This window comes from Myxocyprinus asiaticus, chromosome 29, assembly GCF_019703515.2.
Source record: "Myxocyprinus asiaticus isolate MX2 ecotype Aquarium Trade chromosome 29, UBuf_Myxa_2, whole genome shotgun sequence".
Classification (NCBI taxonomy): Eukaryota; Metazoa; Chordata; class Actinopteri; order Cypriniformes; family Catostomidae; genus Myxocyprinus; species Myxocyprinus asiaticus.
Genome location: NC_059372.1, coordinates 35,168,138 through 35,190,800, shown reverse-complemented (window position 1 = coordinate 35,190,800; position 22,663 = coordinate 35,168,138). Strand labels below are relative to the sequence as shown.

At 39.3% G+C, this 22,663-nt stretch overlaps 2 protein-coding genes across 4 annotated transcripts in view; both read left to right on the top strand.

The window, feature by feature from the left end:
- The window catches only part of LOC127419948 (PHD finger protein 20-like), a 38,274-nt gene extending 29,955 nt beyond the window's left edge, over positions 1–8,319 (top strand). For both annotated transcript variants that reach the window (XM_051661804.1, XM_051661803.1), the window contains 5 exons: positions 732–831; positions 1,043–1,238; positions 1,625–2,030; positions 2,167–2,359; positions 7,487–8,319. In XM_051661804.1, coding sequence (XP_051517764.1) covers positions 732–831; positions 1,043–1,238; positions 1,625–2,030; positions 2,167–2,359; positions 7,487–7,632 — 1,041 coding nt within the window. In that variant the 3' untranslated portion in view covers positions 7,633–8,319. The remainder of the gene's footprint in view (positions 1–731; positions 832–1,042; positions 1,239–1,624; positions 2,031–2,166; positions 2,360–7,486) is intronic.
- Positions 8,320–10,130: 1,811 nt separating this feature from the next.
- LOC127419964 (protein NDRG3-like) overlaps positions 10,131–22,663 on the top strand; it is an 85,307-nt gene continuing 72,774 nt past the window's right edge. For both annotated transcript variants that reach the window (XM_051661827.1, XM_051661826.1), the window contains exon 1: positions 10,131–10,274. The gene's annotated coding sequence lies outside the window, so the exon portion shown is untranslated. The remainder of the gene's footprint in view (positions 10,275–22,663) is intronic.

Genomic DNA, 22,663 nt, shown 5'->3' with positions numbered 1-22,663 from the left:
TAAAGAAACAAATATTTTTTATTCATTTGTTTTTTTTATCCCCTTTTCTCCCAATTTGGAATGCCCAACTCCCACTACTTAGTAGGTCCTCGTGGTGGCGTGGTTACTCAGTTCAATCCAGGTGGCGGAGGACAAGTCTCAGTTGCCTCCGCTTCTGTGACCGTCAATCCACGCATCTTATCACGTGGCTCGTTGTGCATGACACCACGGAGACTCGCAGCATGTGGAGGCTCATGCTATTCTCCACGATCCATGCACAACTTACCATGCGCCCCACTGAGAGCGAGAACCACTAATCGAGACCACAAGGAGATTACCCCATGTGACTCTACCCTCCCTAGCAACCGGGCTAATTTGGTTGCTTAGGAGACCTGGCTGGAGTCACTCAGCACACCCTGGATTCGAACTCGCAACTCCAGGGGTGGTAGTCAGCGTCAGTACTGCTGAGCTACCCAGGCCCCCTGGCTGAAGATTTATGTGATTTTTCAGCAGTTTCTTTGGCCGAGAGTCTCAGAATTGATCATAATCTATATCATATTGTGGGGGGGGGGTTGTCGAATTATAAGCCTTTAATTTTGGGTATGCCTCTAAAACAGGAAATTTTTAAAAACATCTTCAGATCTTAAAGAGTTAAGTAATAAAATATGAAGAAATGTGAATGACAGCACTGATTGTCACATTCACTTTGTGTCTAAGAGTCTGAAGCAATGCTTCCTGTGTGCTCTCTGTAGTGTGATGAGTGTCTGTGCTGGCAGCATGGGACGTGTATGGGTCTGTATGAGGACAGTGTGCCAGACACCTACAGCTGCTTCATCTGCAGAGACCCACCAGGTGAGAGGCTTTAGCATTCCCCTAAACCCTTTCATTGTAGTGGACTGGAAGATTTGTGTCAGGGCCATGTATATTCAGGAACAGCAAGCATAACTGGATAATTATCCAAATCTGATTCCTATAGGCCATATCAGTACATTTAGCTTTTTATCTGCAATTTTTGCCATTTGTCTTGGTAATAATATTTGAATCTGTATTTGTCTGTACACAGTCCAGAGGCAGAGTCAGAGGTACTGGTATGATAAAGACTGGCTATGCAGCGGTCAAATGTACGGCTTGTCTTTCCTGGAAGAGAACTACTCCCATCAAAACAGTAAAAAAGTGACTGCTGCTCATCAGCTACTGGGGGATGTCCAGCGAGTGTTTGAGGTGCTCAATGGTCTCCAGCTCAAGATGAGCATCCTACAGTGAGTCTTTCCTGTACACCATAATGGCTGAATGATATGATATATTTGCAAAGTTTTTGCTGGTGATATAAAATTAAGCAACATTGTGAATATATATGTTTAAGCTGAAGTGTGTACATTCTGTGCCACTAGCTTCAACAAATGCAAAAATAAACATGGTTTACAACCAGAAAACTCCCTCTTCCATTGGTTGTACAAACAGATAGTCTAGAAAATCAAGATTAGATAGATCGAAATATAGAATATATACCGTCAAAAGGCTGAAAATATGAGATGAGATATATTTTTAGCGATATCCCCCAACCCTATTGTCGATCCAACCAGATTTTCAGTGAATTGGTAAACATTTCAATAAAAATCTCCACAATATTCTGTCTCCCTTGTAGAACACAGGCTCATCCAGACCTGAAACTCTGGCGGCAGCCCTGGAAACATACAGATGGCCTGCGGAGGAAGACGGCTGGTGACTCTGGCATAGCTACTCCCTTCCCCTCTTCACCTCCTGAATTGGGAGTTAACGAGTTTGAGTCATTGAAAAGTGAAGTCCTGTCGCCAGTAGAGATGCACTGCTCTTTCCAGGACTCGTACATTAGCAGTGAGCACTGCTACCAGAAGCCCCGTACATACTACCCGGCGGTGGAGAGAAGACTTGTGGTAGAGACGCGGGGTGGTTCGGAGCTGGAGGACAGCCTGAGGAGCACAGAGGACCTCCTGGAGATGGCTGAGCAGAGGTTCGGCATGCCGCTGGACAACGAGCAGCACAAACTGCTGGCCGACCGCACTTTTAGTAAGGTATGTACTCAATTACGTTGTTCTCTTCAGAAAATGTCCAAATTTAGTCTGATCTTTATGACTGACTGTTTTGCACTGTACAAAACAAGATGCAAATGTGGCTTGGATCAGTTTTGTAACTGATTTATGTTGTCAGGAACTGGAGAGTCGTATGAAGCGACTGGTTTCCGCTGAGCAGGAGAAGAGCTGCGTGGTGGACATTAAGGAAGAGGAGCCTGACCCTGACCTTCTGCTGCACCAGCAGTGGCAGCTGAACCTGCTGGAACACATTGAGGCGGTGCAGGACGAGGTGACGCACAGAATGGATCTTATTGAGCGAGAACTGGACGGTGAGACCCGTTTATTAACAAAATATGAACTATACCAAAGCAATAAGCCCAGAGAGGCCTTGTGACAGTGATCTTACTGCAGGTAAGGGGTGTTCTTAAACTTTGGTAAACCCTTTACTGATGGCCTTGAGTGGCTACTTGCTTTTATAAAATTATGGTAACAGAAATATAAGACACCAATATTACATCAAGTAATTTTGGCTTTTTTAAAATGTACAAATCCATGTATTCCATGTATATATAAAAATATATTATATTGAATATATTTTGTAACATGTTTATTGTTTAATGCATAATTTATACTATTTTCAAGTATTTGCATTGAATTGTAGGACACGTGCTAAAATTGGCACTGTCTCTTTAAGAAAACCAGCAGTATAGAGCATCTGTAAATGAGCACATATTAATAAAAGAGGACTCGATTGGCTTTATCTCATCTGTGCTATGTGTGATTAGAATTAAATGTTTATTTTTTGTTGTTTTTGGTCAACAACTGACAGTACAGAACAGAAAGGGTATTAAAAGACACTATTTTTTTATTTGTTTATTTTTTTTATGACAAATGGATTGCGTGGATCTCGTGTTTGTGGGCGATATACCGGTAGACATGATAAACCGGTAGAAATTTGCCAACCGGTATACATTTTGGATTATCGTCTCTATCACGTAATGCAAAATTGCCACATGAGAAATGTGTACAGCACATAACACGCACGCATTACACACACTGTTGGATAAATGGAGGAAGGCGGAATGACTGCTTGTTCCTTAAATTCATTTGAATGAGAAGATCAGAGGAGATTATGAAGGAAAAAGTGCATCCTCCGTGGTTTTGAATTGGTTTGGCTTTAGAAAACGCGATACTGAGCAGAAAATAGCCATTTGCGCGTATATATCAGTGGTCAGGGCTTCACGTGAGACTGATAGAAATAATGAAACGCAGTTTTTCCACTGACAGCTGCACATGTCATTAGATGAAAAGCTTGTCTAGTAGGCGAGAAAAAATAACACTGAATCCGCTTCTGTGGCATGAAATTTCACTTGAGCCACCGTCAAAGCAAATTCAATGACATTTATTCCGCGCTCCAAACATGCGCAGCTGTGTTTTGTGCGAGTGTTGCGCACGCTGTCTGAAAAACGCAAGTGCATGCGAGTCTTTCCAGTCCCTTCATTTGTGCTCCTGTGACAACAAAAAAAAAAAAGCGCAGATCACGCATTTACTCATTCTGGTTTCTCTCGATGTCAAGTGGATTTTTAAAATACACATCAAAACCCTTTCTAAAATTCAGTTCGAATGATGATTGATATCAGGAAACAAACCAGCCATATTTTCCTTCAGATATTTTATATGTTCTATATAGAGATTACTAAAAACACAAAGACCCTAATTACGTGTTTTTTTTATGGATATTTTAATTTGTTATTTTACTTTTTGCATTGCTTTGAGATGTTAAGTTTCTTGAATAAAGTTATAACAATAATAATAATAATAATAATAATAACAACAACAATAATAAAAATTAAAAAAAAGAAAATTGGTGCACATCATCAGACTGAAATGTGGCATTTATATTAACTTTGACTATGTTGTCAAGTTCAAAATAAAAAGAAAGTGATGAGATGTTTTCATTTATAAAGTATTTAATTCACTGACTGGATTACACACAATTACACATTGTGACATGACTTAATATATAATAAAATGTTATTGATTTTTCAGAAAAATGTAACTATATCATGATATATATATCGTTATCGTGATATAAAATGACTCGTATCATGATATAGGATTTTGGTCATATCGCCCACCCCTAGAAAACACATTACACAAAACGAGTCAAATCAAACTTTTACTCCCAACACGCAGTGAAAAGATGCAGAATTTCGCCAATATACTACTCAATCACTGCTGCGTGAAATCTGAACATTTACCAGCCAGTGGCAAATCATAGAGAGAAGGCTGCGCAAATAAGTAAAAGAATGGTCTTGGGATTTAAGAATTGATATCAAGATCATTCAAATGAAGATTGCGATAGCTGTAACAGATTTTTGCTTCTTTTCTTTTTTTTTAAGAGAAGGAGGGATGAGTCTAAATAATTTGGTGTGCTAATCAACTTAAAGGGATAGTTCACCCAAAAATGAAAATTCTCTCATCATTTACTCACCCTCATGCCATCCCAGATGTGTATGACTTTCTTTCTTCTGCAGAACACAAATGAAGATTTTTAGAAGAATATTTCAGCTCTGTAGATCCATACAATACAAGTGAATGGTGACCAGACCTTTGAAGCTCCAAAAAAGGAGATAAAGTCACCATAAACATAATCCACTAGACTCCAGTGTTTAAATAGATGCCTTCAAAAGCGATCCAGTTGGTTTTGGTTAAGAACAGACCAAAATGTAACTAATTTTTCACTGTACATCTTGCTGTTGCAGTCTCTAGGCATGATCATGATTCCAAGCTCGATTACACTTCCTAGTTCTTGACCCATGTGCGGAGCGCTAGATGGCGCTGTAGGAAGTGTAATCAAGCATGGAATCATGATTGCCAAGGAGACTGCTCTCAAGATGTAAAGTGAAAAAGGAGTTTCATTTTGGTCTGTTTTCTCCCAAAACCAACTGGATTGCTTCAGAAGACATTATTTAAACCATTGGAGTTTTATGGATTACTTTTAATCTGACTTTGTGATTTTTGGAGCTACAAAGGCCTGATCACCATTCACTTGCATTGTATGGACCTACAGAGCTGAAATATTCTTCTAAAATTCTTTGCGTTCAACAGAAGAAAGTCATACACATCTGGGATGACATAAGGGTGAGTAAATGATGAGAGAATTTTCATTTTTGGGTGAACTATACCTTAAAAGGCCCAGACATACTCTACGCAATTACGTGAACGCAGACACACCTTGCTACACAAGCTCGATTTCACGCGTTGTTGCATTGTGAGATGTGTCAGCGCTCAATTCATAACACAACGCAAGTATGTGCTGCATTCTCAGTGTTGCAGCAAGGGGCACTAGAGCGGTTTTACTTTCAATCAACAACTGTCATGGCGGACTCGGGCAGAATCTTTTCGAAAAATATATATTACATTTGTCAAATCTGTAACTGCCAGAGCAATGCAAGAGCGCACGTAATGTATGTACAACCGGACCACGCGTTGGCCATGCATTGGCCAAATGCTCGTGTTTGCATATTTACGTGAAGTATGTTTCAGCCTTTATGCTACAAATGCTGATGATTGAGCTTAATGGTGCTGTAAGCGATTTTAGCGTTCTGAAGCTTTCACGTGACTGAGCCATTGAATTATCCATGCCCCCTTATTCTAAATCCCCGCCCTCCAAAGATAATTTTGAGACCAAAACTGAGCAAAAGAGCAGCATTGTTCCTGAGTCTGTCAAATTCAACAGTAGCACAATAGCGTCCTCAACTGACAAACATTATGAATCATAGCCTCAATGATCCGCTTCAAATACAGCACTATGAGAACGAGCAAAATAATTGACAGGTGAAAAGCGTCAATGTCCGCGGACACATATTTGTTTGCTGTTTACAAAGTCTACAGCTGTCACAGAGACCAGTGAGATATCTCACGATACTTATTTCATGAATATCTTGAGAGTAATAAAAAATTTTGCATACCTTTCCATGAAATAATTCGCTTACAGCACCTTAAACTTGAACTTGGAATATGTATTTTCAAACTGGGGGCCTGCCCCCGAAGGGGGGCATGAACACGCATAGTATTTATAATTATTTATTCATCTATGATACTTTTTTTTTTTAGCTTGAATAAATGACCATAAATAATTAAGCAACATATAAAATGTGTTTTGGAATCATTCATTAATATTTACAGATTATAAGGATCCAGCTGTCTGCGAATGCTGTAATTTAAAAAATAACACGTTTGTTTGGTTGACATGATTTCCGTCAGAGCGGGGAACGTTACAGCAGGTTGTTTCATCTTGTGCAGCAGCGATCCTCCACAGACAGCGATAGCTGTCTGTCTACAGCATGGATGCATTTGTCACTCGTGAAAAAAGGAGTGTTGGCAGCAAAATCCCATCTATATCTTTAAATAAAAAATGAAAACTATGAAAAATTTGGATTTACAGTAGCTGCCAGCACATCTGATGAACCATGTCTGCAGTGTGTTATTTTGTGGTGATTTGCTGGCTAATGATAGCATGAAACCCTGAAAATTATAATAGCATTCCAGACTTAATTTTGAGAACGCCTGCTTTAACACATTAGTATAGAATCTCAGACGTGCATCTTATCACGTGGCTCGTTGTGCATGACACCACGGAGACTCGCAGCATGTGGAGACTCATGCTACTCTCCACGATCCACACACAATTTAACACGTGCCCCATTGAGAGCGAGAATTTGGTTGCTTAGGAGTCCTGGCTGGAGTCACTCAGCATGCCCTGGATTCAAACTCGCGACTCCAGGGGTGGTAGTCAGTGTCCAGGCCCCCTAAATCTCATACTTTTATTAACTTAAAGGAAAAAAAAAATACAAAAGGCAAAAAGTGTGTTTCATTTGGCTGTCCATGGTACATGTGCCCACTTAGTTTGGGATTTTTTATTTTATTTAAATGGGTAAGAATAGAATTAAATGGTTGTGTGTTAACCAGAAAGTGTGTGTGTGTGTGTGGGCAGGTTTAAGTGGTTTACAAGGACATTTTTTTTTAGGTTACAAACTGGTAATTACAAGTGTATTATGCTATAAATGTGATTTATGAGGACATTTCTATTGTACCCATAAATCAAATCATTTAACATACTAAACGATGTTTTTTTGAAAAAGTAAAAATGCAGAAAGTTTTTTGTGAGGGTTAGGTTTAGGGGTAGGGTTAAGGTTAGGGGATATAATCTATAGTTTGTACAGTATAAAAATCATTATGTCTGTGGAGAGTCCTCATAATGATAGCTGCACCAACGTGTGTGTGTGTGTGTGTGTGTGTGTGTTTGTTATTTTACACAGGTTTCTAAAATTGTTCATCCAGTCAGATTTCAGAACAATTTTTATTTTATAAATTAATCTATGATGAATCTTGCCAGATCTTTGTACTTATTGTTTGTTCATATTTTAACATGTGTTGAAATCTCTCTGCAGTGTTGGAGAGTTGGCTGGACTACACAGGTGAGCTGGAACCTCCAGATCCGCTGAATCGCCTCCCTCAGCTGAAACATCGCATCAGACAACTCCTCACAGACCTGGGAACAGTCCAGCAGATTGCACTCTGCTCCTCATCCTCTTGAGGGCGCCAGAGAACATACGGAAAGACTGACAGTAGTTCAGACAGAACTGAATACACACGTAACTGGTGATGAAATCAACCCGGTTAACTTGAAGCTCATGTTTAGTTACAGAGTCCCGAAAAGTCTGACGGGAAACAGCTGACATTGTCTGTTTTTTGAGGAAACACCTTGCCTAAGCTAACTTGATATGATAAGAGAGTTTTTGTGACAGCGATTGATTGGACAGTCGGTGCCAGTTAAAGACTTAAGACTTATAAGGCTAACAATATCTGATGCAAGCAACCCTTTTTTGTATTTGTGGAATATAACACGTTGTAGCACTTAATCTGTCATAGACTTAAGAATTATTTTGGTGGTATATTTTTTTTTTCGTTTTCTCTGTATTCTTTACTATTGCTAAATACTTCATTTTTCATGTTTCAAAGTGATCTTTTTTTTTTATTTGACTGTTTTGCTCATCTTGGCTCTGGATAAAGAGAGCTTAAGGGCCTGAATGTTATTTTGTCGTAGTTAATGAAAACATACGTTAAATATGATAATGACAATATGAATATATATTTTAACCTAAAAGTACTTGCATTTTACTTCTATATTTGTACTAAATAGTCATGTAATCATGTAAATAACCCAACCAACTGCTTAAATTCATGTTCCGTTTTTTTTTTTTTTTTTTTTTTTTTTTTTTTTTTTTGTACTTGATCAAAACTATTTTGAATTTGCATTTAGGAATTTATGTAATCTTTGATCTTTTGTGAATACTGTAATGCTGGGCTTTCTGCCTTTCCGTTTTTGAAACATTTAAGTTGCTTGCATTTCAGATCAGTGTGCACCAGAGTCCACTGGTATTAAACAAGCCCAGAATGTTGTTTCCACTTACATACTGAATATTTGTACGTGTTTTTCTTTCCGTTTTGATCCTAAACCATGTTTCTGTGTTCATTTGGTTTTTCTGTTACTTTCAAGTCTACAAGATTGATTGGTAGTAGATGCCTTTTAAGTTATTGTAATTGTGTATTTAAGTTATTGAGTCTGCTGCCTTTTGTACAGTGCATGTGTATGGGTGTGAGAGAGTATGTGGTCGAAAGAGAGAAAGAAAAGCTGGGGTCTTTTCAGTGTTCTCACCCTTTGGTGTTAGTTTTTTTTTTTTTTTTCCTTTGGTCCATTTTTATATCAGGTGTCTCCAACTACTATATACTTGGATATAAAAAAATCAAGCATTGAATACAGTGCACATATTGTGTGCATACATGCTTTTCTGTGAAACTCACGCTAGATGTGCTTTTGCTGCTACCGAGGTTTGGGTACAGTAAGGTTCAGAGGTCAACAGTGTAATTACATGCAGGTAATATGTACAATGTAGCCAAACAGATGTACACAATAAGTGCATTGTATCAAATGCCTATTTTTTTTTATTTTATTTTTTTTATGTGAGTGCAAAATAGTTAGACACTGAATATAAAATGATCTAACTATTACTGTTAAATAAAGAAAAAAAAAACATTGTTCCAGATATCATTCTGTTTCAGGATGGTTTGTGCGCCATTCACCCCTTAATTACGCAAACTACATTCTTCATAAATCTGTGGATTCACAAAGTCATGCCGAAAGGTATTTGAAAGGTTTGTTTTTGTTGTGTTCAGATCTTTGTATAATTAGTATAAGCGATGGACAGCCTATTGACCATTTCTCAATACTGTGTATTATAGTTATACATCTGCCCTGTCGCTTTCCATTTACTGGAAATCTGAGTATTGTGGTCTTTTTGCTTTTTATTTTGTATCTTTTTTTTTACATTGGGGGTCCCTTGGAAAACTAAAGCGAATTCTGGAAATCTTAATGCAAGAAAATAAATGCAACTATTTAAAGCCCAAGAATATCGTTCTCACTTGACTTTGTATTACCATAACATGATTACATCTTTACAGTTCAGATTGCAAGAGATCAGTAACATTTGAGATGTTTCACTCATTTTAAAGCAGTCTTACAACAAGCTGTGTAAGTGGTATATATCTTAAATCCTGAAAACACCAAGAGGCATTCCTTTTTTTGCACTATACCCCCACCCCAGTTAACTGTCTTCATTTAATTGTTTTTACATTTAGTTTGCTGTTTTTACATAGGGTTGAATATGTGTTTTTTGTCCCTGTTATCTATAAATGTGAGTTTGGCGAAGTTAAATGTCATGCTCATGTTCAGGTTTATATTTTGCAAAGCTTTAGTCCATAGCCATTTACATTATACTTATTACACTAAGAGTCTCCCTGGAGAAACCTGAGGTTAGGCACATACACAAAATGTAAATAACATTGGACAAATGTAGCGCTTAAGAATATCTCATTGTTTCCCGCATATTAAGCATTGATGATAAAAGTTATTTAATTTGTTTAATAAACAGCCCCGCTTTACAGATTATCCGTTAACAACACACTTTAAATGTGCCCTTTGTTTGTCTTGAGTCTGTCCATACAGTCTAGAGGCTGTGCGCGTGCATTTGTTCATCGTTCACGCGCTGTCTGTCAGTCAGCTCTCGTGAACTCCTCCTTCATCAGCGTCGCCGCACACACTCGCACTCCAGTGACGGGCTGTACGAACCTCCCGGACGCGTTGCGATTTTACCCAGCACATTTTGATCTTTGCGAACGGTGAGTGTTAATATATTGTTATTTTCCTGAAGTCCTCACTACTTTGTAACGGTTGATCAGTGGTTCTTGCTAGAGCGGTGTGTGTGCTACGCGCGAGCTAATATAATGCTAGCGCGAGACAACGAACAAACCAGACATTACTGCTTTATTAACGCAATAATATAGTCGAGTTAAGACATGGAGGGCTGTAGCGGTATGTTTCCCGTCTATTCCTTTATCATTGCTGTAAGCCTGGATGTGTAGGAGTGACAGATAACCGACACCGGCTAATTCGGACAGGTTTTATACTGAGAAAATTCGAGTAAATTGGGAAGATATGATTCATATTGATTTCTGTTGGTGTTTGGTGTGCGTGAACGGTTGAGTTCAACTTCCACGAGCACTTTTATTAAACAGTATCAAACGTTTGGACTCTGGTCTCTTCAGGGAGAGATGTAATGAAATATGTAATTTGCCTGGTTGTTTAAATGTGTTACATGGGTTTAAATTGACTTCATGTTTTGGGTGAATATTAGTTTTCTTCTTTGTACAAGTTTGGGATTAGCTATGTCATATCCGTGTCTTATTTGTACTATTTCAATGGTTTGTATGTGTTCTGATGGGATTCCCTAAGAAAAGCTACAACGTCAGTCCTCAGGTCAGCTCCTAATGGGAAAATGCTCCATGCACAATTGCCCTAGTTGGCACAGGGCAGCTCCTAGGGCATCTCTGTCTGTGTTTTATAAAAGGGCTGCAAACCCAGTTTCCCAAAATACTCCATGAGTAACAACAAAGCACCAGCAAAGCCATCTAATAAGTGACATTCAAGTCCAGATCCAAGGACAATAACAGCATTTTTTTTCTAAGTGCTGTTTTATACCATACATATCTTAACCCTTCTTTAATATTAAGGTAGTTTGGAAAGTAAACATCGCCTAAGGTAGGTGGCCCTGGCCAAAGCACAAACCAGACAAGGACTATTTTCCTAATTTTTCCATCTGATCTGTTGTTGTTGTACCAAATCAGTGTTAGTTGCTACATTTCAGGTGCCACATGGACATTCCGGATGCACCCTGACACGGCATACAACGGCACCTGGATGGTACATTGTTTGGCAAGCAAGCAATCCTTTAGTGTTGATGTACTTGCTCATTTCTATGTTCTGGTAAGGACACTTCTGCCAGAGAGGTTGGCTGCTATGGTTACCAAAAGCAGACATAGGCTGTTTTGTGCTCTCATGGAACACTTAGACACATGGATTTTAAAATTGTATCCTGCCTGTGTCAGCTGAAAGGGAGTCATATTAAGCCAGTGCCACACTAGCAAATTTTTTTTCCAGGTGTGAGCTTGATTTACATAATCACCGGCCAGTAGGTGAGAGATGGTGTACTCATTAGCGTCTGTCAGCGGGAGGTCGTTAATCACTTGACCGTCGGGACTCCTGCTGAGTTGAAAAAAGGATCCAACATGACAGAAAAAAAAACGTTCTGTTGCTGGGGTGGGCTCTTGTGTTCTTGTCAAGTGACCAGTGAGCTTCTTTTACTGGAGATCTGACTAGACGTTAAGCTGATCTCAACTGCAGCTGCATATCACAAACGCTGATTGTAATAGTGATTCTGTCACCAAGCGTTTTTCCTGTGTTTTTCTCCTACATTAAAATGGCTAATGAAATCAGAAAGTGGAGGGCACTACAGGGCAATTCCACTACAGATCCTCCACCTGGTCGTCTAATGGTTAGACAGAGACCTGGAGAGGCCTTCAAGCCACAGTGTCTCACACCCACTGTGAAATTTGGTGGAGGATCGGTGATGATCTGGGGGTGCTTCAGCAAGGCTGAAATTGGGCAGATTTGTCTTTGTGAAGGATGCATGTAGCAAGCCATGTACAAGGTTATCTTGCTTCTTTCTGCTCTGACAATGTTCCCCAACTCTGAGGATTGGTTTTTCCAGCAGGATAATGCTTCATGCCACACAGCCAGGTCAATCAAGGTGTGGATGGAGGACCACCAGATCAAGACCCTGTCATGGCCAGCCCAATCTCCAGACCTGAACCCCATTGAAAACCTCTGGAATGTGATCAAGAGTAAGATGGATGGCCACAAGCCATCAAACAAAACCGAACTGCTTGATTTTTGCACCAGTAGTGGCATAAAGTCACCCAAAAGCAATGTAAAAGACTGATAGAGAGCATGCCAACACACATGAAAGCTGTGATTGAAAATCAGGGTTATTCCACCAAATATTGTTAAGTAAGTTAAAACATTAGTATTGTAGTAAAAATGAATATGAACTTGTTTTCTTTGCATTATTCGAGGTCTGAAAACACTGAATCTTTTTTGTTATTTTGACCAGATGTCATTTTCTGCAAATAAATGCTCTAAATGACAGTATTTTTATTTGGAATTTGGGAGAAATGTTGCCAGTACATTTTCATTTTACTCAAACACATATCTATAAATAATAAATCCAGAGAAACTGATCATTTGCAGTGGTCTCTTAATTTTTTCCAGAGCTGTATATCCACCTTATTTTGCAATGCTGAAGTAAGCAGCGGCTGCATTTCTGGTGAATGTGAAAAAGTTCCACTGTTATTGACCGCTATGTAAATAAATAGGATAATAATACCAGAATTTAGTGATATAAGTTTATAAACTATCACACAACCACAGGATGTACAGCAGAATGATGGCCTAATGTCAGATAATTTTCTAAAATCAGCATTTATAGTAAGAGTAATTCACTTGTTGCTGTGTGTCGTTGTATTGAAGAGACGGTAATAAAATCTGCTTCTTACTTTACCGAGATCGTGACGATGCAGTCTTGTCTCCATGTAAACCTCCATTTATATGTACCTGCATAACCTCCAATGATGCCTTTATTACCAAAGGCGACGTTTCATAAGCCATGCTGAATGCGTGATCTGCGTGTCTGTTTACTATGCACCGCTAAGAAATTGAGAATGCTCTCTGACAAAAACAGAGTAAAATGTGTTTATTAATTTGCCAGGATGAAACAAGATGCAGTTTTGGTGCAAAGAAAGTTAAAGCAGCATCTGCCCAGCGGCTTTCTTCTCTCTGCTGGTTGTTTAAAGTTTGTGGAGGCGTGTCAAGATGGTGCGTAGGACTGTCCTGTCAGTACCTGATTTCATTCATTCTGCCTGTGCAACAGTGTGAAAAAACGCAAAAATGCAATATACGGTAAAACTAAATGCATTCAAAACCAGCGAGTTTATGAAAATCATATTTAATGATAATATGATGACATATAATGGCAGCCTGTAATATAAAGCAGCATAATTAAGTATTTTTGTAACTCTAAAATAGCTGGAAGTGGTCCACATTCAAGGTTGATAATGGCAGAGCCCTAGTTTTGCTGAAAAATAAGGTGGATATAAATAAAAAATTTATAAGGGGTTTTGTGCCTTTGCTTAACTTTATTTTTACATGGTATGGTTGACATTTTTCGTGGAATTGCAGTCTTTTTATTGAACGTAATTTTCTCACTCACTGAAAGCTGAGTGAGGGGATAAATACACAATCACACACTTTCACAAGGTAAAGTAACTCCGTGAATCGTTTCCTAAATCACTGTATTACAATTGTTTATGCTCTCACGTTACTCCTGTTGTTATTTCAACGAGCTACACGTGACGGAATCAGAGAGAGAGAGAGACGGGGAGTTTGTATGTGTGTCACCCCTCCACCATTTTGTATTGGCAAGTGTGTCATACCTCAGACTGAAGAGAGTGAGATCTCAGCAAAACAGTCGGGAAGTGTGAAACCCTTGGCCAAAATTGAGTTGTTTTGAGTCTGCAAGTGTGGCGCAGGCTTTAGAGATGTGACCAGACCAAAAGCTGTATGTCACAGGATTTCCTTATGGTAGGTCAACTACCTGAAACATGAAGAGGTCCTGCATGTCTTTTAATGAGAATAGAACTACATAAAGCTTTAAGTAGGCCAATTATGTAGTCTGCTTGCTGAGCATCATTTGGTTTTGCTCAACAAGAAAACTCCCACTGCTCTCTACTTTCTTTCCCTGAGTTATGGAAGGAGCCAAAAGAGCCTTTGGATGCTATAGTCTACATTAATGTTTTTCGGTTTGAGGTCTCGTTGATCACAGGAAGGACAGATTACAGAACCACGTCTCTGGACAGATCCCCATCGTTTTCACTGTTGTTATATTGATTGGTTTACTCGGATCGTCGTGCTCCCATTGCTGTGCCAACAACCTCCCTGGGTAACAGCTGTTTTGTGTATTCTCTTGTTCCTTAATTTCCATTGGCTGTGCTCCCCACAGCCCTTCATCATTCCACGCCTGCTTCTATTTCTGGTAGCGTCCCCCACGGGATGACAGAGCTCGTGGCCTCCACTGGATTCTTCTGGTATAACCAAGGTTCCTTGCGGGCAGGGAAGTTGTTTATCTGTCGGCACCTATCAGATCACTCTGCAAGAGCAAAGCAGCTGTCGGACAGCAATCCAGCTAGACACGGAAGTAGGGTTGGAAACTGAGAACTGGTTCTTACTCAGTTTTTTTTTTAATACCAAAGACTTATTGGTTCTGTAAACTATTCTCAAATCTGTATTCTTGTGTCAGTGTGGACGGGGAACCATGAAGCACGAAACATGCAGTGTGACCAGTGTAGTCAGATTCTCGATCGAATAGCTTATATGAGCTTGTTCTTTTGAATCAAATGCCCAAAATAAAATCACTGAGCAAATTATTAGGAACACCTGTACACCTACTTATTCGTGTAATTATCTAATCAGCTTACATGTGGCAGCAGTGCATAAAATCATATAGATAGGGGTCAGGAGATTCAGTTAATTTTCTCATCAACCAACAGAATGGGGAAAAAATGAGAGCTCAGTGATTTCGACTGTGGCATTATTGTTGGTGCTAGACGGGCTGGTTTGAGTTTTTTCTGTAACTGCTGATCTCCTGGGATTTTCAAGCACAACAGTCTCTAGAGCAGGGGTCTTCAACCATTTTCAGGCCAAGGACCCCTTGGTGGGTAGAGAGACAGAGCCCGTTACATATTGAGTGTTGCGCTTTATGCCTATAAAAACGTTAATGGTAGGCAGCAGTATTATTGTATGTACATACTTCATGATATTTACATTGCAAAGCCATTGAAATAATTGTTAAATGCTGCCCTGCTGAAAAGACCAAGATAAGCTGGTTGGCTGGTTTTAGCTGGTCACCCAGCTTGTTCATAGCTGGTTTTAAAGGGGTTTTGAACCCTTTTTTAGCTGGTCAGGCTGGTCATGCTGATCTTAGTTGGCCAGAGTGGTCTTAGCTGGTCAGGGTGGTCTTGGCTGGGGTCTTAGCTGGCCTCCCAGCCTGACCAGCTAAAAAGTGTTCAAACCCCCTCTGAAACCAGCTAACTGACCAGCCTGGCTGGGCTGGGCGACCAGCTAAAACCAGCCAACCAGCTTAAGCTGGTTTTAGCTGGTCTTTTCAGTAGGGATGTACAGCAGGGGTCTGCAACATTTTTGACATGAAGTGACATTTTTAAATTCCCCTGTAAATCCCTGTGCCAAACCTCCTCTAAAAAGAAAGAAAAAGACAGACAGATAGATTGATAGATAGACAGACAGAAAAAGAGACAGACCCTGTCAATGCAGAATAAAACAAATTTTATAAGGTTACTAAAATAGAATCTTCAACTCACCTTGAATTATGTTGATTTGAGAGTCACCATCTTGTGTGTGTGGAACGTTAAGGACTGTGTATGCCAGCTTGATAATCTCAGCGGTAACTATTTATTTACACCAGGTAAGTATGCTATTGTTCTGAAAGCAGGCTGTTATCTGCTCAAACGCACAGCGCGACTAACGCAAAGCAGATGTGTTTAATCACATGACCCTCCACTGCAGCACTGCTGAACCTGATGCGTGTCGCTCTTTGAGCGGCTCGTGATGAGCAGTGGTCGTGTTAAGGGTTTGTCCGGGCTGCGCACTTCTGCTGACTAGTGCTGTATAGTCAGACTTTAAGATTTGGCATGCAGCTGCGAAGGACTTCAACATATCGATAACTCAAACTCCTGTCTCTCGTTGTCGCTCGTGCGAGAGCATGATTATTACAAGTGCCAACAATGGTGGATCAAACAATAATTTGCGGACCCCCTGTTGAAGACCCTTGCTCTAGAATTTACTCTGAATGGGGCTAAAAACATCCAGTTAGCGCCAGTTCTGCCCACTGAAACGCCTTGTTTATGAGAGAGGTCAATGGAGAATGGCCAAACTGGTTTCAGTTGACAAAGGCTACTAACTCAGATAACCACTCTGTACAATTGTAGTGAGCAGAATGGCATCTCAGAATGTACAACATGTCGAACCTTGAGAATGGGCTACAACAGCAAAAGACCACGTCGGGTTTCACTTCTGTCAGCCAAGAGCAGAAAGCTGAGGCTGCAGTGGGCACAGGCTCACCAAAACTGGACAGTTGATGATGGAAAAACATAGCCTTGTCTGATGAATCTGGATTTCTCCTGAGGCACACAGATGGTAAGTTCAGAATTTGACGCCAACAGCATTAATCCATGGACCCAACCTGCCTTGTGTCAACAGTCCAGACTGGTGGCTGTGGTGTAATGGTGTGGGGAATGTTTTCTTGGTGCACTTTGGGCCCGTTAATATAATCATCACTTGAATGCCACAGCCTATTTGAGTATTGTTGCAGACTATGTGCATCCCTTCATGGCCACAATTTACCCATTTTCTAATGGCTACTTCCAGCATGATAATGCACCATGTCACAAAGCAAAAGTCATCTCAAACAGGTTTCATGAACAGGTCTTCAGTGGCCTTCCCAGTCACCAGATCTAAATCCAATAGAACATCTTTTGGGATGTGGTAGAACAGGAGATTCGTAGCATGAATGTGCAGCTGACAAATCTGCAGGAATTGTGTGATGCATCTATGTCAACATGGACCAGAATCTCAAAGGAATGTTTTCACCATGCCACGAAGAATTGTCGTATGAGTCCTTTCTTGATGTTTTCAATGAAACTGCTCAAGGACTCTAAGACGTATTAGATATTACAGACATTACAGCATATTTTTCTGTAACGCTACTTTGAAATTATGTGTATTGTAAAAAGCACTGTATGAATAAAAATGACTGAATCTATGATGCAACCAGTGTCGACAGACAGATTCCTGAACGAATGACTCTTACATGAGCTGGTTCTTTTGAATCTACAGCATGAAACATACAGCGTGACCTGAGTAGTCTGACTAATGACTCAAATCAGTTCTTTTGAATCTACAGCGTGACCAATGCAGTTCAATTCTCGAACTAATGACTCTAAGGATTTGGTTCTTTTGAATCTACACAGAAAAACAAACAGCGCTACTTTCCAGACGAAAGACTCTTATAAGCCAGTCCTTTTTAGTGAATGAAAAACATACTGAACTGCAAGTCATTAATTTCTTCACATCCAACTTGAAATGAACAAAAAAACTGGAGACAAAGATATGGTATTTTATAGAGGAATGAATGAATAATATATTTGAATTAAAAAGTCTCTGTAAACAAATCTTTTGCAAAAATATGTTCTGTTAAAATATACAGTTCTCATCATTTGGTAACAGGCTTCTTAGAGCAGTAAATACAATAAGAATTGAATTTCTTATTTTCAAATATTTCTTCCTCAAAAGTACTAAAATAATCGTTAATGGAACCGTTAAGGAACCGGAATCAAGAGGAACCAGAATCGGAATTCCTTATGATTCCCATCCCCTTGCTGCAGTTTTAGAAAAAAAAAGAGCCCATCACTTTGTATTGATGCTCAAGCCTGCCATCCGAATGTTGCTCACTTTATTCCTCTAATGAGCTGAGTAATGTTGTTTTAGTCAATTAGCAGCTCGACTTCCTAAATCCATCTGTGCCTACTTATTCAAAGCTAACAACTAAAACCAGCTGGTACGACAGCCCATGTGGATCAAAATCTCGCCTGTTGCTGAATATCAATTCACTTGCATTTCATGAGCAAGTGTCAGTATAAGCCCCGGTTGTTTGATCTTGGAAAGGCTGACTAGGTGGCACAGTGTGTAATAGATTAGTCTCTTTTGTTGCATTATTTGGAGAGGTTAATGAGAACCCGCTATGGTGCGCCTCCCATTGCTTCCCAGTAACTCTGTTGCTGTTAACAATAGGATTACTCTGATATTTACATGCTATGCCGCCCTTCTGATGTAGCACCAATGAAAATTATGCTTTTATGGTCGATATCATTGGCCTCATTTTCATTATTTGTTCATTTGAGGGCCATAATTGATTAAATGGCAACACTGAATCCCAGCAAACAATTAAAAGTTGAAAATGATTGAAAATAATGGATGAAGCCACCTTCTAGTATAAAGAATAAAACTACAGAGTTATTAGAAAGGTGGTTTCTGTTTTAAAATTACTTGGTTTAGTAAAGAATAGTTACTGAGTGTTTGCATCTTAATTTGTCTGCTTCTGTTAAAGCCATAATTGCAAAGCAGGCTAAACTGAAATTCATAATTGCTTTTGCTTTGCCAGAATGGCACCCCTCAGGACTTGCTCCCTTGGCACTTTAGCTGTAACTACAGTTACAGCTAAAGGACAAAGGCACATAAAAAAAAAATCAAATGCACATCATGAAGCGTGTGGGAGTTTGTTTTCCATTAAGCTACTTTAGCTACTGTATCTGGCACCTTTTAATTATGTTTCTTGTCTTGTGACTGTCCAAACTCTCTTTATATTAATTCTCAACCCCTCCTTCAAATAGCCCAGGACTGGGTCAAAATATAAAAATGTTTGATGCAAAGTTAATTTGAATGATCTCTATACTTTAATCTTGAGATCGATCTTTTATTTTATGTGCAGTAGGGCTGTCAATAAGGCTGTGTAACACATTTCTTGCCTTAAATATGACCAAAATGTGAATTTGAATTTTGAAGTCAGCAGATTTTTTTTAATTGCCGTTGTTGCCTTTGTCCACGAGAGCTCAATGAATACATAAACCATAAAGCACTGGGATAGGAGGTTCATACAAAGTCTTGAAAGTTTGGAAAATGCTTCTTTTCACAGTTCAGTTTTCAAGGTTTGAAATATACTTGAATTTTGAATATGTTCCTTGAAAGTGCTTTATTTTTCCTTAGGTTGACTGGTATAAAATATCTAAAATTATTTCGAATTTGAGATATTAAACAGTCATTGTGTTTGTGATGTCTCATGAGTGCACGTGCGCCGCATCTTGCTTTGATATCACGCACACAGAAGTACTGCACATCTCACTGTGGTAGATTGGTGCCTGCATCTCCTGCCTCTATCAGCATGTCGTGGGGATGGCGCCATTTTAAAGTCAGCTGGCTGGAAAAGGAGACATAAAATATGCTATGCTGAGGAGAGATCAACAACAAGGAATTCATATGTTCAAGTATGCTAAAATGACCTTGATGGATGTTTGCAATTATCAGCCCTCATCGGCCATTCTGAAGGTGTAAACTGAGACAAAGATTTCGTTAAAACTTGAATTTACTTTGGAATAATTTACAATCAATATGTAGTATTGTACAAATACTTACAAGTAGGGAAGAAAGTTAACGCATACAATAAATAAGTTTAGGGCTGTACAGTTAATCAAAATAAAATCAAAATTGCAATGTGCCACAGCCTGGCTGTACAATTATTCCTTACATATTTTAGCTGTTAGAACAGCTGAAATCACTCAGAATATTCAATAAATTCTTAATGTGATACTTGCAGTTACATTTATAATGGTGTGGGAGGGAAAACAATCCCATCACATTTTTATTTATTTTAATTGAATTTATTTCTGCTGCAGATGTGCATGTTTAGAGTTGTGTGTTTGATTTTATTTGTGTGTGTCTGTGTGTGTTAATATTTCGGTATTTTGTAGTCTAATCCAATCATTTCAAGCGAGTTTCAAATATGGCTGTATTTGAGGGGCTGCACGATGGTGGCCAATCATAACAGTGGGTGTTTACTTTTAAGTTTTAAGGAGGCACTTAGGCCAAAATAAAAGGTGTGTTTGACTTCATGCAGCACTGCGCAGACCGATCGGCGCCGTACTTGAAGCAGTGCATGGCGGTTAGCAGTTTTGTCCCATTTGATATGGCGCCACCTCCGCGTCATCGTGACATATGCCATCAAAGTACCGCGAGAGCGATTCGAGAGCAGCCTCCTGGTGCAGTCAGCGCAATTTCTCCAGACCGGCTGCACGAGCTCTGATTACGACACGGCTTATTCACGATTGGCCAGATTCACAACGTGATAAAGGTTACACGTGTTTCATGGGCTGCATTCGCTATGGCATGTTCGCATACTACTCTTACTACTCTTGCCACTTCTGATGTGTCAGTCTATGGCAGAAATAAGAGTAGTGTGGTAGTCTGCCATTACCAAGGTGTTTATTCTGACACCTCCAGTTTGACAAACTCACAAATCTGTGTTTTATAACAGTACATCATGTTTATATCATGTTAAATTATGTTTGTCATATTAATTTCATGTTTATTCATAAAAAAATTCAAAATGATTAAAAATACTCACTCCTTTATATGTATTGGAATAATACAGGCTTTTATTGGACTTTGTTCTTGTACACACAGCAGGTACTGTAATAAGCAGCTCATAAACCTTTCAAATGAACAATTATTATTTTGTGAAAAATTCAAGCATCTGTTCATATGAATTCCACTCTTTCTGTAAATATCGCTTCTGTGACTGGTGTGGGTTCAGCAGACGACAGGAAGTGCAAAGTGTCCGGCTTGACTGCTCTCTTTTCAACTCCTCCCCCGACTTCAACCAGCAAATCTCAACCATCGGTAAATCAAGATGCAGTTCAAGTTGAACACACCTAAAGTGTTTCAATCCGAGGGCCAGATGCCAAGCTGCATGGTGCAAAAAAAAAACTTTACTAACATTGTCAATGGACCTCCAGGGAAGATAATAAAACAAAAAAAAAAAAAAAAAGCATTTCATGACCCCTTTTGTTTGATACCTGTGCCATGTCCTAGCCGCGACGTGGCATGGCGCTTGCGGAGGTGTGCGACCGCCTTTAGATTTATACTCTGAACATGCGGTGAAAGGATCTCGCTGCTGAATACTCCAGCACTACACAATTATTGGTGCGTGAAATCTGAACATTTACAAGCCAGTTGCCAAATATAAATGTATTTAGTTGCATAGTGCGATATTTGGTTGCAAATGTGAGTGAGTTCCTCTCATTATAGTGGAGTATTTCACAGAGTAAAAGATTGATTTTGGGATTTAAGAATCAATATCAAGATCATTAAAATGAAGATCACGATGCATTTGGAAATGTGATATTTAAAAAAAAATTTATTTTTATTTTATCCCCTTTTTCTCCCAATTTGGAATGCCCAATTCCCAATACTTAGTAGGTCCTCGTGGTGGCACAGTTACTCAACTCAATCCGGGTGGCGGAGGACAAGTCTCAGTTGCCTCCGTTTCTGAGACAGTCAGTCCGCACATCTTATCACGTGGCTCATTGTGCATGACACCACGGAGACTCACAGCATGAGAGGCTCATGCTATTCTCCTGCTCCACTTTTCTCTTGTTAAATATTCTGTTTTACTTGGAAATGCTCCACATTGCGGAAGTAAAAGTGGGTTACGAATTGCAACTTTAATGAGTTACATCTTTGAAAATATTTCCTTTTGGAGTTATAGGTCTATGGGATAGTAACCTATGTAGAAGGCCAATAGTCCCATTTATTGCAGGCCCTGTAAATGTAGTCTATGTTTCCATGGTAATAAGATGCCTATGATATAAAGCAGGAGGAAATTATCTACTTTTGATCTGCTCTTATTTTGCTCTTATGTCTTAATCATGCTCTCACACAAGTCAAACATTAACAAAGTGTCCATTGACTCACCATTGTCTTTTGTACCTTTCCTATTTTGATCCCAGGCATTGTGGAAGACTGTATTTGAGATTTTGTTATACTGTAGCATACCTGGCACTTTGAACATGGCAAGAGTCCTGTAAGTTTTTCACACTGTCAGCTCTGTTTATAGCCATGTCCCTGTAGAATTACTAATGCTGAACACACCCTATCTTTATAACTGATTTACACTTGTTGCCAATAGCTATGCTGTTAGGGAACCATTGAAATGATCTGGATTTCTACCTGACCGGCTCCTAAAATTTTATCCGATTGGAAGTCAATAAAGACTCATTGAACAAACATGATGGTTCTACAGTATCATTTATTGAACAAATGTTTTAAAGTTTATTTTTTTTATTTTTTATTTTTTTATGGGGGAAAATAGTGAACCTTTTTTAACTAGTGCAACATCTTTAATCTGCGTTATCCTCAACCAAAATGTCTTCTGTATCTGCCATTTTGATTGGCTTGTTGTCTGGGATCTCTGTCAAATTGCATGACCCAT